General features: G+C 40.7%; 1 protein-coding gene across 1 annotated transcript in view; it reads left to right on the plus strand.

Annotated features, from left to right (window-relative positions):
• Positions 1-14,092, plus strand: part of grik4 (glutamate receptor, ionotropic, kainate 4) — a 269,756-nt gene that overhangs the window by 127,215 nt on the left and 128,449 nt on the right. Inside the window, 2 exon segments of the mRNA XM_034701916.1 lie at positions 6,463-6,627; positions 12,329-12,426. Of these exon segments, the coding sequence (XP_034557807.1) occupies positions 6,463-6,627; positions 12,329-12,426 (263 nt within the window).

Consider the following 14,092-nt stretch of genomic DNA (forward strand, 5'->3'; position numbering starts at 1 on the left):
ACAGAAAGGTGGAACCTAGCATTATGATTCTGGGAACCACTGGCATTTGTTTTACGTTTGTAAATGTACTTAGTCATGTGCAGAGAGTAGGGAAAGCCGCTATGGATAAATGTTAGCTTGATAGCATTAGCTGTAGTTAGCTTTCACTCTTCTTTTTTCCATTTAGCTTTTTACAAGGTTACTTCAAATGAAGACTAAGTGTGATTGGCAGCATGTGGGCACATAAAGAGAAACCACTGAACCCAGCACCCAATTCAAAGTCAGACCTCAAAGAGCTAAAACTGAAGTTTTTCAGCAATTGACATTAGGGATTTTTAAAAAAAATAAATACTTAAAAGAAGTTATATCAGTGACAATGATAGGGGAAGAGCAACAGGTATGAGTCAATATCATGATGACAGTTTGTTTAGCTAATTAGCTTTTTTGTGATTTTATGTATTTAAAGGGCATCCAATTGCACCGCCTGGTCCATGGTGGCCTCTTAGTTTATTCTGTCATTAAGCTTTATGCAAACCTGCTTTAGCACACAGCTCTGTTTCTGTGTTGGAATGTTTACAGGAGAAACAAATCTGATCCCTACTGAACATGATGGGGTGGACTAATCAGCCAGCCGTAACAAAACCAGCAGACCTCTAATGAAGCTCGGTCCCAGAATATTGGGGTGAAATATCAGACCCTGAACACCACCACATTGATGAAAGGTTATTCATCAACCAGTTATTAATTGTCTTTATGAGACTGAGTTCTGATACCACTCTGAATAGAAGCAGGTCAAATATGTAATGTCTTTATTTGTTATACCTTTCAATTTTAGTGAAGAAAGCACATACATCGCAAAAGTTATCTCCCTCATTATTATGGCATGCGGCGCAATTTAATTTGGTATGCCAATGATTGAACAATGCTCTTGCTTCTCACATTCCTAAAGTGTGTGGAGCAGCTTCTTGAGGTAAAATAACTACTGACAGTGTTTGTGTACATGCAGTGATTGCTGAGTGAATGGAAAAAAAACTTAGATTTCCAAATTAAATCAAATTCTGTTTAATCACTTACTGTTTCTTTGTTACTATTAAGGGTTAATTTGATTAAAGGCCAAGTCCCTATGAACTCCCCCTTTTGAAAGGTAATGACTTTTCCTTTAGAAATGCCCAGAGCTGGAGAGATTATTTCCATAAATTGCCTCGTACTGTTCGTGAAGAGTAAGTTCATTTGATCCACATTTAGCACTTGGACTTATTGAAGGAGAGATTAAGCCATTGAGTTATTGAAGAAGCCAGTAGATCCTTCAAAAGGATAATTAGTTTTTTACCCTTGACTACCACTTTTCAGATACACCTCAATTCTGAATTCTAATATCACACAAACCTGTGCTCACAATGTAAGCCTGTTCACAGGCCTTCCTTTTTTACCACGGATTAAGGGTCAACTTGATTGTGACTTACACCTTTTGAGTTCCTCTTCAAATGACACACTTAATAGACCGCACTCAAAGAAAATGGAGAGACTCACTTCACCGTTGTCCAACCTGGATTTATGGATGCAGCAATGAACTGTTTCCATAGACAGGGGCATTTTGGAAGCAGTTTCAAGCCCATGCAGTGACTTCCACTACAGAGACATGATTTTTTGCAGTGCTTGAGGGCCTGAAGATCACAGCCGTGCAGTATTGGTTTTCATCCTTGTCCCTTATGAACAGAGTTGTGTCAAGATTCTCTAAGTCTTTTAATGGTATTATGCACTTAAAATTCATTCTTTGCTATTTTACGCTGAGGAATTGTTGGACTATTTGTTGGACTTTCATGTAACTTAACAGTTGCAAAACAACCTAATTAGTTGGGAGATGGTCTTTCAGGTGGTTTATTTATTTATTTTCGCTCTTTTGCAACACACAACTTCTTCAGTGTATTGTTGTCCTTGTCCAAATCTAAACCTGTTGCTGGCCTCTGTTTTAAAATGAGCATTTCTTTTCATAAGAAAATTAAACTTCTGAGTTTCTGCATTATTTGTAATTTAATTTGAAAATGAATTTAGGGGTAATTGATTTGCAAACCATCCAAATTTGTTTAACGAACATTTTGTACTTCTTGGAATTGGGGTTATGGGGCTGTGAACGCAGGACTGAAAATGACATAAACTTTAAAAACGATATATGTTTATGTATGCAGTAAGTATGCATATGTGTCTGCAAAAAGAAGTGTGCGGTTGTTTATCTGATAAAGGTTAAAGGTATTCGGCCTGTCACTGTGAGTGGCTTTATGGACAGAGTTCATACTGTTTGTGTGTAATGTTTCAGTCTTTTTTTTTTGTTACCACAGTTTAATTATCAAAACAAGCCAGAGGCAGAGGTATTTACAAAGGATCACATTTGTGAAATAACTAAAAGAGCCCATGAGATCCCTTTCATGTGCTACATGCCTTTTTTCTATGAGGAATTCTCATTTCATTCCAACTTTTCTCTGAAACTCTCTTCCACAGTCCACAGCACGTTACACCTCGATGTGCCTCTGGGCTACTCATTGATCGGTCTCAATGGATCAAGGACAAGCTCATGTTTTGTCAGTGTTAAAACTGCCTTGCTTGTTTGCCAGCTGTCATGTATTGACCGCTCGCAAATGTCAACTCCTGTGGGACCAACACATGTCGGAGTCAAAACTTTCATTCAGTAGGCATACACCTGCTTGTTATGACAGGACGGTGATGTGTACATAGGCATACAACTTACAGTCCCGTTCTTTCAAAGTTTTGAAAATCAATATCATAACTTTGGATGCTGGCTTGTAAAAGCAGAAGCGAATAGTTGTTTACTTAAACATCTTCAAGCTACCCAACTTGGCAGTTCACAAATATAAATATGATATTCACTCAAATTACAGCTCTAGCTGCTTTCCAGCACAGAATAAAAATACCAGTCCTTCAGCTTCCAGGTAACACCCTGTTGTGTCATTTTCTGATTAGATGATAACATGATGACAAATCAAACTTTTGATCCTGTATTAATGTAAAGGTATCGGTTCAAGCAGCTTCAGAGTCTGAATAATGTGCTTTGTGGCTGAAGTGTCAAACAACACATCACAAAGATATAAAAAGTCAGAGTGACATACATGTCCAATGCAAGGTTTTCCTTTGGATTTGAAGTGTTGATTCTCAGATTGAGATGTCCAGGGAGCTGAATGATGAATATTGATAAATGTAGGTGTCCTATTTCAGTTTAAAAGTATACATTTATTTGACTTTGAAAGTGCTACTTTTTCGTAATGAAAGGCTGTCTCTACTTTTGAGGGTTTTAGAAACCATGCGTGGTGTCCATGCTTAAATCTGTGTGCAAAGATGCTGAGAATTGTTACATTGTATATCTACATGATTATTTACAGAGAGTATTTATCTGACAGGTATAACACTGTTATGGTTTAGTGTTCATCAGAGTGACAGCCTGGGGGAAGAAACTGCTCTAATGGCGATCTGTAGCGCCTGCTGGAGGGGAGGAGTTTGAAAAATTTGTGTCCAGGGTGTGAGGTGGCTGCAGTGATACTACCTGCCCGTTTCCTGGCCCTGGACCGGTACAAGTCCTGGATAGGGGGCAGGTCGACGCCGATGTTTGGTTGCAGATCCAAACCAGACAGTGATGGAGGTGCACAGAACAGACTGGAGGATTGGAGATGTAAAACATGATCAGCAGCTCCTGGGGCAGGTTGAACTTCCTGAGCTGACCCAGGAAGTACATCCTCTGCGGGGCCTTTTTCCTGATTGTGTCTATGTGGGAGGTCCACCTCAGATCTTGGGAGATTGTGGATCCCAGGAACCTGAAAGAGTCCACAGTAGACAGTGCTGTTCAGAATGGTGGTTGGTGGGGGTGGGGGGTGAAGGGGGACTTCTCGTCTCCATCCCGAATGAAACAGATGACGATGGTGTCGTCTGCAAACTTTAGGAGTTTCACCGAAGGGTCCCCTGAGGTGCAGTTATTGGTGTAGAGGGAGAAGAGCAGTGGGGAGAGAACACATCCCTGGGGGGCGCCAGTGCTGATGGTCCGGGTGCTGGATGTGGTGCCCCCCAGCCTCACCTGCTGTCTACTGTCAGTCAGGAAGTTGGTGATCCACTGACAGATGGAGGCCGGCACTGTGAGCTGGGTGAGTTTCTGGCGCAGGATGTCCGGGATGATGGTGTTGAAAGCTGAGCTGAAGTCCACAAACAGGATCCTAGCGTAGGTCCCCGGGGAGTCGAGGTGATGCAGGATGTAGTTCGGACCCATGTTGACTGCATCCTCCACCAGCCTGTGTGCCCGGTAGGCAAACTGCAGGGGGTCCAGCAGGGGGGCTGTGATGTCCTTTAGGTGGCTCAACACCATTCTCTTGAAGGACTTCATGACCACAGACGTCAGGTCATAGTGTAAAAGGTGTGTTTGATGGGATGTCAGAAATGTTTTCCTGGACTATGAAACCCTATGACTGGTGCCATTTAATCTAAACATTTACCAAATGCTTATCTTGAACATACCTGTTTTGTTTTAAAAAATAAGCTCTTAAGTCCCTCTCTTTGTGCACATTAACTCTAACTCATTGCTCAGTGCAGAGAAATACCCCTTGCCTCCCTACACATACAATTTTAATTGAATGTCTGACTATGATTTGATTAAATTATCCAAATAATGTACCCGTGATCATATTAGCTCCTGTCAGCTCAATGAAATTGAGATGGAGGCCGTTAGGCACATAAAGACTTTCTTAAATCCTTTGTGTGCATCTTTTAACTCTGATGAGTTCAACCTGAGATGACCTTTTGTGCCATTAAGCAGAGCATTTGCTTTGGTTATAGATATTGGCTTGCTATGACTTTGCTTCGTGATGATATCTGATGAGGCAGTCTCATTTCTGTTAGCTTCAGTAAGTTGTTTATTCAGCTGTGTGATCGGCAGGAAAAGGTTACTTCCAACACCTTCTACATGTCTTGTTCCAATATGATTAGGCCTGAAGTTACAGCACTCCTCCTGTACTTTTTCTCTGTAATGGATAGTTTAAAGTGAATTTACTATAAAGGCAAGTTGAGCTTAATGTGCCTCATTAGTTTCACACCTCTCCAGTTGCGTTGTCTTTATCTCCTGCCTCTGCTTTCACTGTAAATGTAATCTGTTTAACTAGAGAACCTTTGAGCCAACCCATGATAATCATATCAATTAAAAGACTTCTTACAGACATCTGCTGCTCATTTCACACTGTCTTCCTCTTCCCCATGAGTGTTGACCCTATCAAGGCATATTATAGGTCAAATTATTAATGCTTGTTTAGGCTGTCTGCTGATGTGTTTGGGCTAATTTGTGGTTGATGTGAAAGGTTTAGGTTATTATTTTCATCTTTTCAACAATCTTGGAGATAGTATTGACTTTTCATGTGGCGGAGATGAGGCAGCACAGATTCTTTGAAGTCAGAAACATACCTTCATAAAAATTGATTAATGTAGTTATTCTGATTATACTACAGTACAGTACATACACAGTGTGTATAAATCTTATCTGGGTTCATTCATAGGCTGTATAAAACATAGGCGTAGTCTCTGTGATGTCACCTATTGGTTCCTGGTGGAACATATGAAGCCCAACAATGGCGGTGGCAATGTTGGAAATGCTGACTCAAGCTAACTTTTGATCAACCACAAACATAAGCACAGGGGTGGAGCTGAGGCAGGCTTTTAGCCAAGTGGCAACGCCAATGCTCGCACCTGTTAGTAAACTCAGCTGTGTCCCTAATGATGCAAATTCATGGATATGGATGGAATGGGGATTCCTTGGCGTTTGTAGCCACCCTGAAGTGGACACTCCAGGAAATACCCTTTTTTGTACTATTACATTGGCTTTATATTTTCCCACTGGAGTTTGCTACTTGGGTTCAACTTGTTGTGCTCCAGTGACCAACTGAATTAATTTTCTGGTATAATTACACTTTGTAGCACTTCTTTAAAACTAACTAGAGTTTAAATATTTACTATAGAAGTATAACATCTGGGGGTTTTCAAGGCTTCTCCTGCAACAGTGTGGAATAAAGTTATGTTTTTTGTTATTATGACAAAATCTTTAGAGTGGTGCAAGATTTTGAATCTATTAAGCCTTCTAAATTTAATTTGGTATTTACATGAAATAGTACTCATCCTTGTTGAACAAAAGCAGATTTTACACTCTAAGAGCTGCTCCCAAAGTGAGGGTATGGATTTATTAAGAACAGTACTCAACCAATGAAGGCACTTTAGATTAATGGAGTGCAGTGTGCAACAAAATGTCACCCAAGTTTTAGTGGTAATAAATCCATACACCTTGGGAGCAGCAGTTAGCGGACAAATTTCTATAAAAGTTCTACAGGGGAAAAAAAATTTGATTACACGACCTGTGTTCACAGAATATCCAATGAATGATCACTGTAAAACAGCAGTCACCATGGGACTTATTATTTATTTTCCTTCTCCTTTTTTTCTTTTCAGCTGCCATCCTTGATGACCCGATGGAGTGCAGCAGAGGGGAGCGTTTGGCCATCACGCTGGCCAAAGACAGCATCAACAGGAACAGTAATCGCTCCACCACTGGAAAGCTGGAGGTGGACATCTTTGAACTGCTGAGAGACAGTGAATATGAGATGGGGGAAACAAGTGAGTACCATTGAGAAGGAATGCTAATTAATTAATGGGAGTGGGAGGGTGTTGATGTGTGTGGTTTTTCACATGGGTGAGAGGCTGATGGTCAATGTGTGTGTATGTGTGTGAAGTAGGTAAAATGTACAAAGACAGTAATAAATGTAACTGGTTGCAGACAGCAGTCCCAGCAGGAGAAAATAGTTACTTATTTTGAAAACCTGAAGCCTGTCTTTCAGTCCAGACCTATCTTCTACCCTGGACATTTGAATGGCTACAGGGAAACAGGCCTTTGCCTATATTTCAGAAAGGTTGGAGCTCTTGTTCTTGTTCCAATCAAAGACCTCAACTGACTTCATTTGGTCAATTTTCTGAGCCAGTTCATGTTCTATGGAGATCCTTGTCAAGTGTTATTGGCATACCCACACCATGAAAATTGCATAGACATGCAGCTGCAATTTCTCAGCAATTCGTTGTGCTCACTTGACCCTCTCCCCTTCCCCCATCCAAAAGGCCTATGGGTCTTTTTCTAATTTGCCATAATAAGATGTCCACTGACACAGATGTGGCAAATATATAACTCAACCTGAATCATTTGGCTCTAGTCTAAGTGCCTATTTCTTATCAATTGTGCCAGCTCTTTGGTTTCACAGCCTCCTACAACATCAGTGGAGTGTGTGGTGACTTGTTGACTCAGTGGTTATCGTTTAGGCTTTTTTAATTTTTAATGAAAAGTATCCAAAATCAATGCAGCCCAGTGAGTGTCTCCAGAAAACAACCAATACAAACAGCTATGACAAGTGAGGGGATTGATTTTCAATACGACACATTCACACTTTGAGAAACCCGGGAGCTTCAGTGGAGCCCCTTAATCCACAGAAACACCGCTTCACTTGCCACAAGAAGAAACTGTATTACTTTTTATGCCTGGTTTACTACAGACCCTTCCTAAATGTGTTTTCTCCTCTCTGTGTGCTGGTGTGTGTATGTGCAGAAGGTAGCATGTGTTGCTGTGTGCGTGTTGGATTCTGTGTGATTTGTGTGCTAAAGTGTGAGAATGTGTGTTTAATTAGAGGCAGGAATTGGTTTAGGGACGGATCAGTAGCTGCAGTTAGATGGAAATATCACAGAGGAAGAGCTACCTGCCCAGATGAGCCCCACCCCTTCATTTCAAGCATCCAATCCTGCCTAAGTAGAGTTCAGTTCATAAACAGATGCATCATCGAACTGAATCTAAGGGAAGAAACAGCTCAAGACAGGACTCAACCTTATAACTACCCATTTTTTTTATATTTGTATGGCCATATAGCTGTATAAAATGTATGGATGTTTTTATTTCTAACTCATTCATGTGTTCACCTGAAAAATCTTAAAGCAAATGGACATTTTGTTGGTCCTAAAATAATATAATCCATTAAGATCTGAAAGAAACCTATCTTAATGCCTCCACGCCAGTTACATCTATGGTAGAGGGATCATGTTAAGAGTTTTCAGGTAGTCGTTTATGTTGTTCCAGTACTTTGCAAAACCAATAAGTCAGGAAAGCCTGAAGAAAGTTTCCTCAAATTCAAACTATGTTAAATAATATTACACACATGTTTAAATGGGAAAATTGTTAATAAATGGCATTTTCTTCAACCAAAATTCAAAGGTTAACATCACTTTGAGATCTAAAGCTTTGGCCCAATTCAGAGGCTGCCCCCCCAAAAAACGCACTTGAAGATAGATTGCATCACAGCGGCACAAAAATGCTGTCTGGTTCTCGCAGGCTCTCATGAATGCAGCCAACAAATGCATTGTTCTTTTTCCAGACCACAAAGAATGTATTGCGTGCATCCCTCGTGGCCTGGATGAAAGTCTCAAAAACTCCACTAGTGCCCATTGAAAGACTTCAGGGGTCTCATTTCTAAAAGAGTGCGTATAATCCCTACTAAAAGAGTACGTACTCCAAAAACCCAGAAATGGCGTGCGCCAAAAATAATTCTGATTTATAAAGCCGTTCGCACGCAAACTTTACGCAATGTTCCATTTATAAATCACAAACCACCTTGAGATATCAGCCTCTTATTCTGCCCTTTTCACGCCCACATTCAACCATATACGGTCAATGCAAAGCACTTTATGAATGAACTTGCAGACAAATGAGCCGGAAGATCAGAGGTTCTCACAGTGAATCACGGCAACAACGGAGAGGAAGACGGAGATAATAAAGTTACTGACACACAAACCGTGGTCCTTGTGAATGAAGCGGAAGAGAGAGCACTTATTGTTTGTTTCTTACAGCAGATGGGCCACAAAAGAACTACAAATAAAAATAAAAATATCGAGTTACTCCACGTCGCTGCAGGATTCATGTATCCATCACCAGTGCCAGAGCATCCACCATTCATCATTACGCACAGGTCTCACTGCAGTGTTCCATGTTTACAGGACACACTTTTATTTCACATTACAGAGAGCTCACGTCCTTCAGAGATCTCCTCTCTCTGATATTATCTGACAGAAGTTTGATCCGTGAATATAAATTGTACTGTGCTGGTTTTATCACGGGCGGCTTGGCCTGCGCTCTGACTGATTATGATAATATGTAAGATAATAACTGTAAGAACCGGGCATGACTTTACTCCACAGTTTTCTCATTAACACAGTAAACACATGCGGGTGAGGAAGATGTGATGAGTGTGTGAGGCAGCCGGGGCCATGTCTCTGCGCTCCACATACGTCGTACAGCAGTCTTTATTAAAAGTATAATGGCACTCAGTGACTGCACAGCGTAAGAAACATTGAAAACATGACTGTCACTTTGCTCCACGGCTGGTTTACGTCTTCTGATGTTACCTTGGTTTTTACCTCCCGACGAACACGTTAGGATATGGTCCGTTGTTTTTCCTCTACACTTTGGAGAAATGTGACGGTGAGACAAAGCTGATTAAATATTTGATGAACTTTAAGAAACGCTTTTAACTTTTAATGACAGCTTATTGGAAACAACTCACCACAGACAGATATACACATAGAGTATGCAGATTTTAGTGATGATGGTGACGCGGGTCTGTTCATTTTGTTATTCAATGAATGAAATTTGTAAAAGGCATTAAAATATAATCTGACTTCAGTTCTCCCTCTCACCAACTGCGTCGCCAACTTCCCCCAGCCTCTATAATGTACGTACGCCTGGGTCAGAGTTTGCTTATCGGCAGTCACATTTTCACGTCAAGTTTGTTTTTCATAAATCACAAACTTTGCATGAAGACTGGCGTACGCCAATTTCAGGCCTTGTTTTGTGCGTAAGCAACCTTTATAAATGAGACCCCAGGTCAGTCCAAGAGGGCTTTAAAGGAAGTTAACAACTTATTCCAGCTTCAGTATGTTGGGGGTAAGAGCAACTCCTGGGGGACGTTTTTATTTATCTGAATGAAGTTAGAACCTTATCTAGGATTCTTTAATTTGGATAAATGAGAAGGATGTGTAAGTGACTTATTCCCACACAGAGATAGTCAGGTCTTATGGGGCCAAATGGTCTGAACTGTGCTTTCTCCTTGCTTATTTTTTTTTTTTTTTTTTAAATATGTTCAATGGACAAGCATATATGTCTTCTACCCAAGCAAGGGCCACAGCAGATACATTTGAAATACAAGCTGAATGGCTGACAAACACATTCATGTATGGCATCACCTCTGGTTGAACAAAACCTGCATTCAAATAGGACCCGCATGGTCATGAGTTTGGTTGAAGTAGCACCATCATGTGTTTCTTCCTTTTCTGCCTGTACATCCATCCCTCTGTTCTTCCTCTTGTAACCCAACAAACCCGTCGCCCATCCTTTGGTTTAGCTTGTTATAGCTTTCTAATTTTTCCAAGAATTCTGTAGTTTCTATTGATCAATGAAAATCAATTTGAAGTAGGGAAAATGGATTTCAGCTGACCTACTGACCTTTTGACAAAAGCAGGAAGGACAGTCCAGTTCTGACAATCAGAGCAGCAATGGATGCCTCGTTAATAATATTGATGTCCAGCAGGTGAAATAGATAATGATGAGGAGGTTGATGCACACTTTTCATGTGTATCAATGTTTCCCAAAGAATGTCTATTCTGTGAGAAATGTAGGTTCTATAAGGTCTATTGAAAATAATGAAAAACATTACCCTGTTGTAACCAAATTACCCATATTACGGCCAAATTCCACCATCCGTGTCCCGTCCGTCTTCAACCCACCACAGCACTGGATCAGATAGGTTTCTATTCTAGTCAATGTTTTAACTCCCACTGGATCCACTCCGTTGCGTTCCAGCTGCATCTCTGATCTGGCAGGTCGGAGCCCTCCGACTTGTTTAGTTCGCCCACTCTTCCGTCAATGCATTAACAGTAGGAACGTACCTATGGAAATACATCTCATTGATCACCTGAGGAACATTTGTCAGGTGCTTCATTTTATCGGATGGGAAAGATGAGAGATCATCTCATTCATTGATTGGGGGATGGTGATCTTGCATGGATAGAAAATAAATAAAAACGTAAGTGTCTGGCATCATACTTTATGCCGGCCCTGGTGTTGTTTATGTGTGGGAAACACTGGATATCCTCGATCTACCACACATACACACAAAGTGCTGGTTGTGCAGAGAATCAGCAAAACAGAGTGCCATAGTAACCAGTATGTTCCCTGGAAATCAAATCACTAGAATCCATGCAGATAGGTGCAAATGTGTAAATGTGTACTGCACACAGTACACACAGTATATGTGGGCATCAGTGTGTTTCTGCCTAACAGCCCCCATGGGTGACTGAGGGATTACTTATTAATCATTCGATTCAGTGCCTTTGGATTCACTGCACAGGCCTGTAAACAGTTCTCCATCTTGGCCTCTTTCACACACATAGCTGGTTGCCCTGCATTTGCTCCAATAACTGACACCGAACGATCATCACACACCCACTTTGTACACACATGCCCACACAGGAGAAGTACAAAATGTCTGTCTTCATGTCTGCCTCACATCAGTGACTCCAGCGGTTTAATTAGAAGCCAGGGATTAGAAAATTCAAGATATGGTATCCTGTTCTTGCAGTATGGGAGATTAAAGCCTGTGGCCTGTGTACATCGGAGAGAAGTAGGAATTCACAATAATTGTATTATTTCAGCCCAAACTTGTGTTTCTATGGAGAAAGTGATGAACAAGCTGAGATGTGTTTGTGTGTCACATTTGGATGATGATGATGGCGTTCATGTGCACATTTTGAAATACTATGTTTTATGTTTTAAGCCCCCAGGTAACACTTCCTGTCACTATTTTTGTCTCTCTGACTACCTCACTGTCTGTCACTCTGTTTATCTGTCTGTCTCTTCACATTTTTGTAACTTTTCATCTGTGGTATCAGTTCAATACCATCTTGTCCCCAAAGTTATAAAACATTCATGGGCAGAATCTATAGGATTATTCTGTAAGTGCATCATGTTAAGAATTTTGATCATGGACACATGCATTAGTATACACACGTTAAACAAACACATGTAGGTCCATGCTTCAATGATGCAGTCAAAGTGCTGGCTCAGGACTGTATCTGTTAAGAGGCTGAGTTAGTCAGCATGTGCATCCATTAACATCTGGCTGAAGAAGGACTTTTTAGTGCCTTGACTGTAGTTTCCTTTCCTGGATATCACTGACTGACTGTCTCCTGTTTCTTCTCCCTCCTCCATCCCTTCTCTGTTTCCACTCAGTGTGCCAGATCATGTCTAAAGGGGTGGTGGCAGTTCTCGGTCCCTCTGCCAGTCCAGCTTCCAACTCCATCATCAGCAATATCTGTGGAGAGAAGGAGGTGAGTTTGTGCACCCAGCTGGCAGGAGGCCTAAAAATTCATGTCAGGCTGGGTTGCCACAGTGCAACCACAAATCCACAGTAAGGGACAATGATGCTCATTAGCTGCTGTGTGGTTTTTGTAGGAAATTGGGAGGGATGAAATCCAGTTTGTTTGTGAAAATCATTAAATAATTCAACAGTGTCATAACTCTCCATTCAAGTCCCATTCAAGTCAAAGTACTGCGAGGCATTTTATGTCCTCAGCTCATTTGCTTGGAGTGGGGCCCGCTGGGACTTTGCTAGCTTCTGTTTTCATGATTTTAATAGAAACGAATAAATACAAGGGTACAAATTCTGTTGTTTTCATCAGGTCACATAGGTCGTCAACAAACAAATCCGGCTGCTATATTTGCCGTTTTGATGCTTACCTCATCGATAGTTCAAAGGATGATACTATAACTAATATTGGTTTTGATTAAATCTGTCAACAGACATTTTTGTTGTCTGATCAGTGAAGAAAAACATGTATTCTACCTCATAAACATGACTGAGTGGATTAAGCTTCAGAGCATGGCTGCATGCCGGCAGATCCCAATTGGATGCTAATTGGCTTGTCTGAACTCTGACATGGTGTGTTTTGCTGCCTGGTGTCAAGAGACAGAGCTTCTTTGAGTTAAATAAATCCATAAACTAGATCTAAATCCATTAGAAACAAGAAAAGATACTGTATGAGCAGAGCTTTATCTGTGGTCGTTTTGCTGCTGTGCTTTGATGCAGTTACAAAATATGAAATACTTTATTCAGCATCACTGAAAAATAAAGCACTCATCTATTTTATCTCTTGTTTACTAACTTCAGATCTAGAAAAAAAGCTATCTTTAAGTTCATCAGTCATTTTCTTACTCTGGTTTTCTCCCCACCATGCTTCAAATGGATGAGAAGCAACTGTTTTTACTATGTTGATTTGATCAGTGTGCCTTTTTAAAGACCTTCACTTTCCACTTGCATACACGATGTCCTATGATACAGTACAAACTGAGTTTCTTGAGACATTAATCTTTTAAAGTCGTCAACAGACCAGGACTCCCTGCTGTTGAAACTCTCTGGTGACACAGACTTGTGGGACTGACTGCTTTGAAATACTGACTGTGATAATACCACTGTCTGAATATTAAAGACCCCATAAGGAGAAAAAGGCACATTTTGACTTCTTAAGTGTTACAGAAAGTCCTAAAATACTCAGAGGACCTGGTACTGGTCTTCAGATTCATAGTTTTCCACAGAGAATTAATCTTTTGGATGACCAGAATACTTTGAAGTTCAGCCAGTCTGCTGTGATTGTTAAAGAAAGTGGGATTATAAGAAGTAGTCATGTTGGATTGATCTTTGTCTTTGGATTGTGTTAATTCAAGCAGACATTTTTATAAGGCCTTTACCACGACTGCCACCTTACTTTAGTCTGATCTCTGTCAAGCGTTGAGGGTAACCAGCCCTTAATAATTCAGTATTGCTACAGTGCCTGAGAAAACATTGCCATGTGGTACCACACTTAACTTGACAGCTTTATTGAAACATTTGGTCAGGGTGTTTTGTTATGCCAACAGCCTGTCCGTCTTCATCTGTTGTGCAAATGTAACACTATGTCAATAAATCAGTCCTGGAACTCTCCACTACATGCCATGCTA

Source organism: Notolabrus celidotus, chromosome 14, assembly GCF_009762535.1.
Source record: "Notolabrus celidotus isolate fNotCel1 chromosome 14, fNotCel1.pri, whole genome shotgun sequence".
NCBI lineage: Eukaryota > Metazoa > Chordata > Actinopteri > Labriformes > Labridae > Notolabrus > Notolabrus celidotus.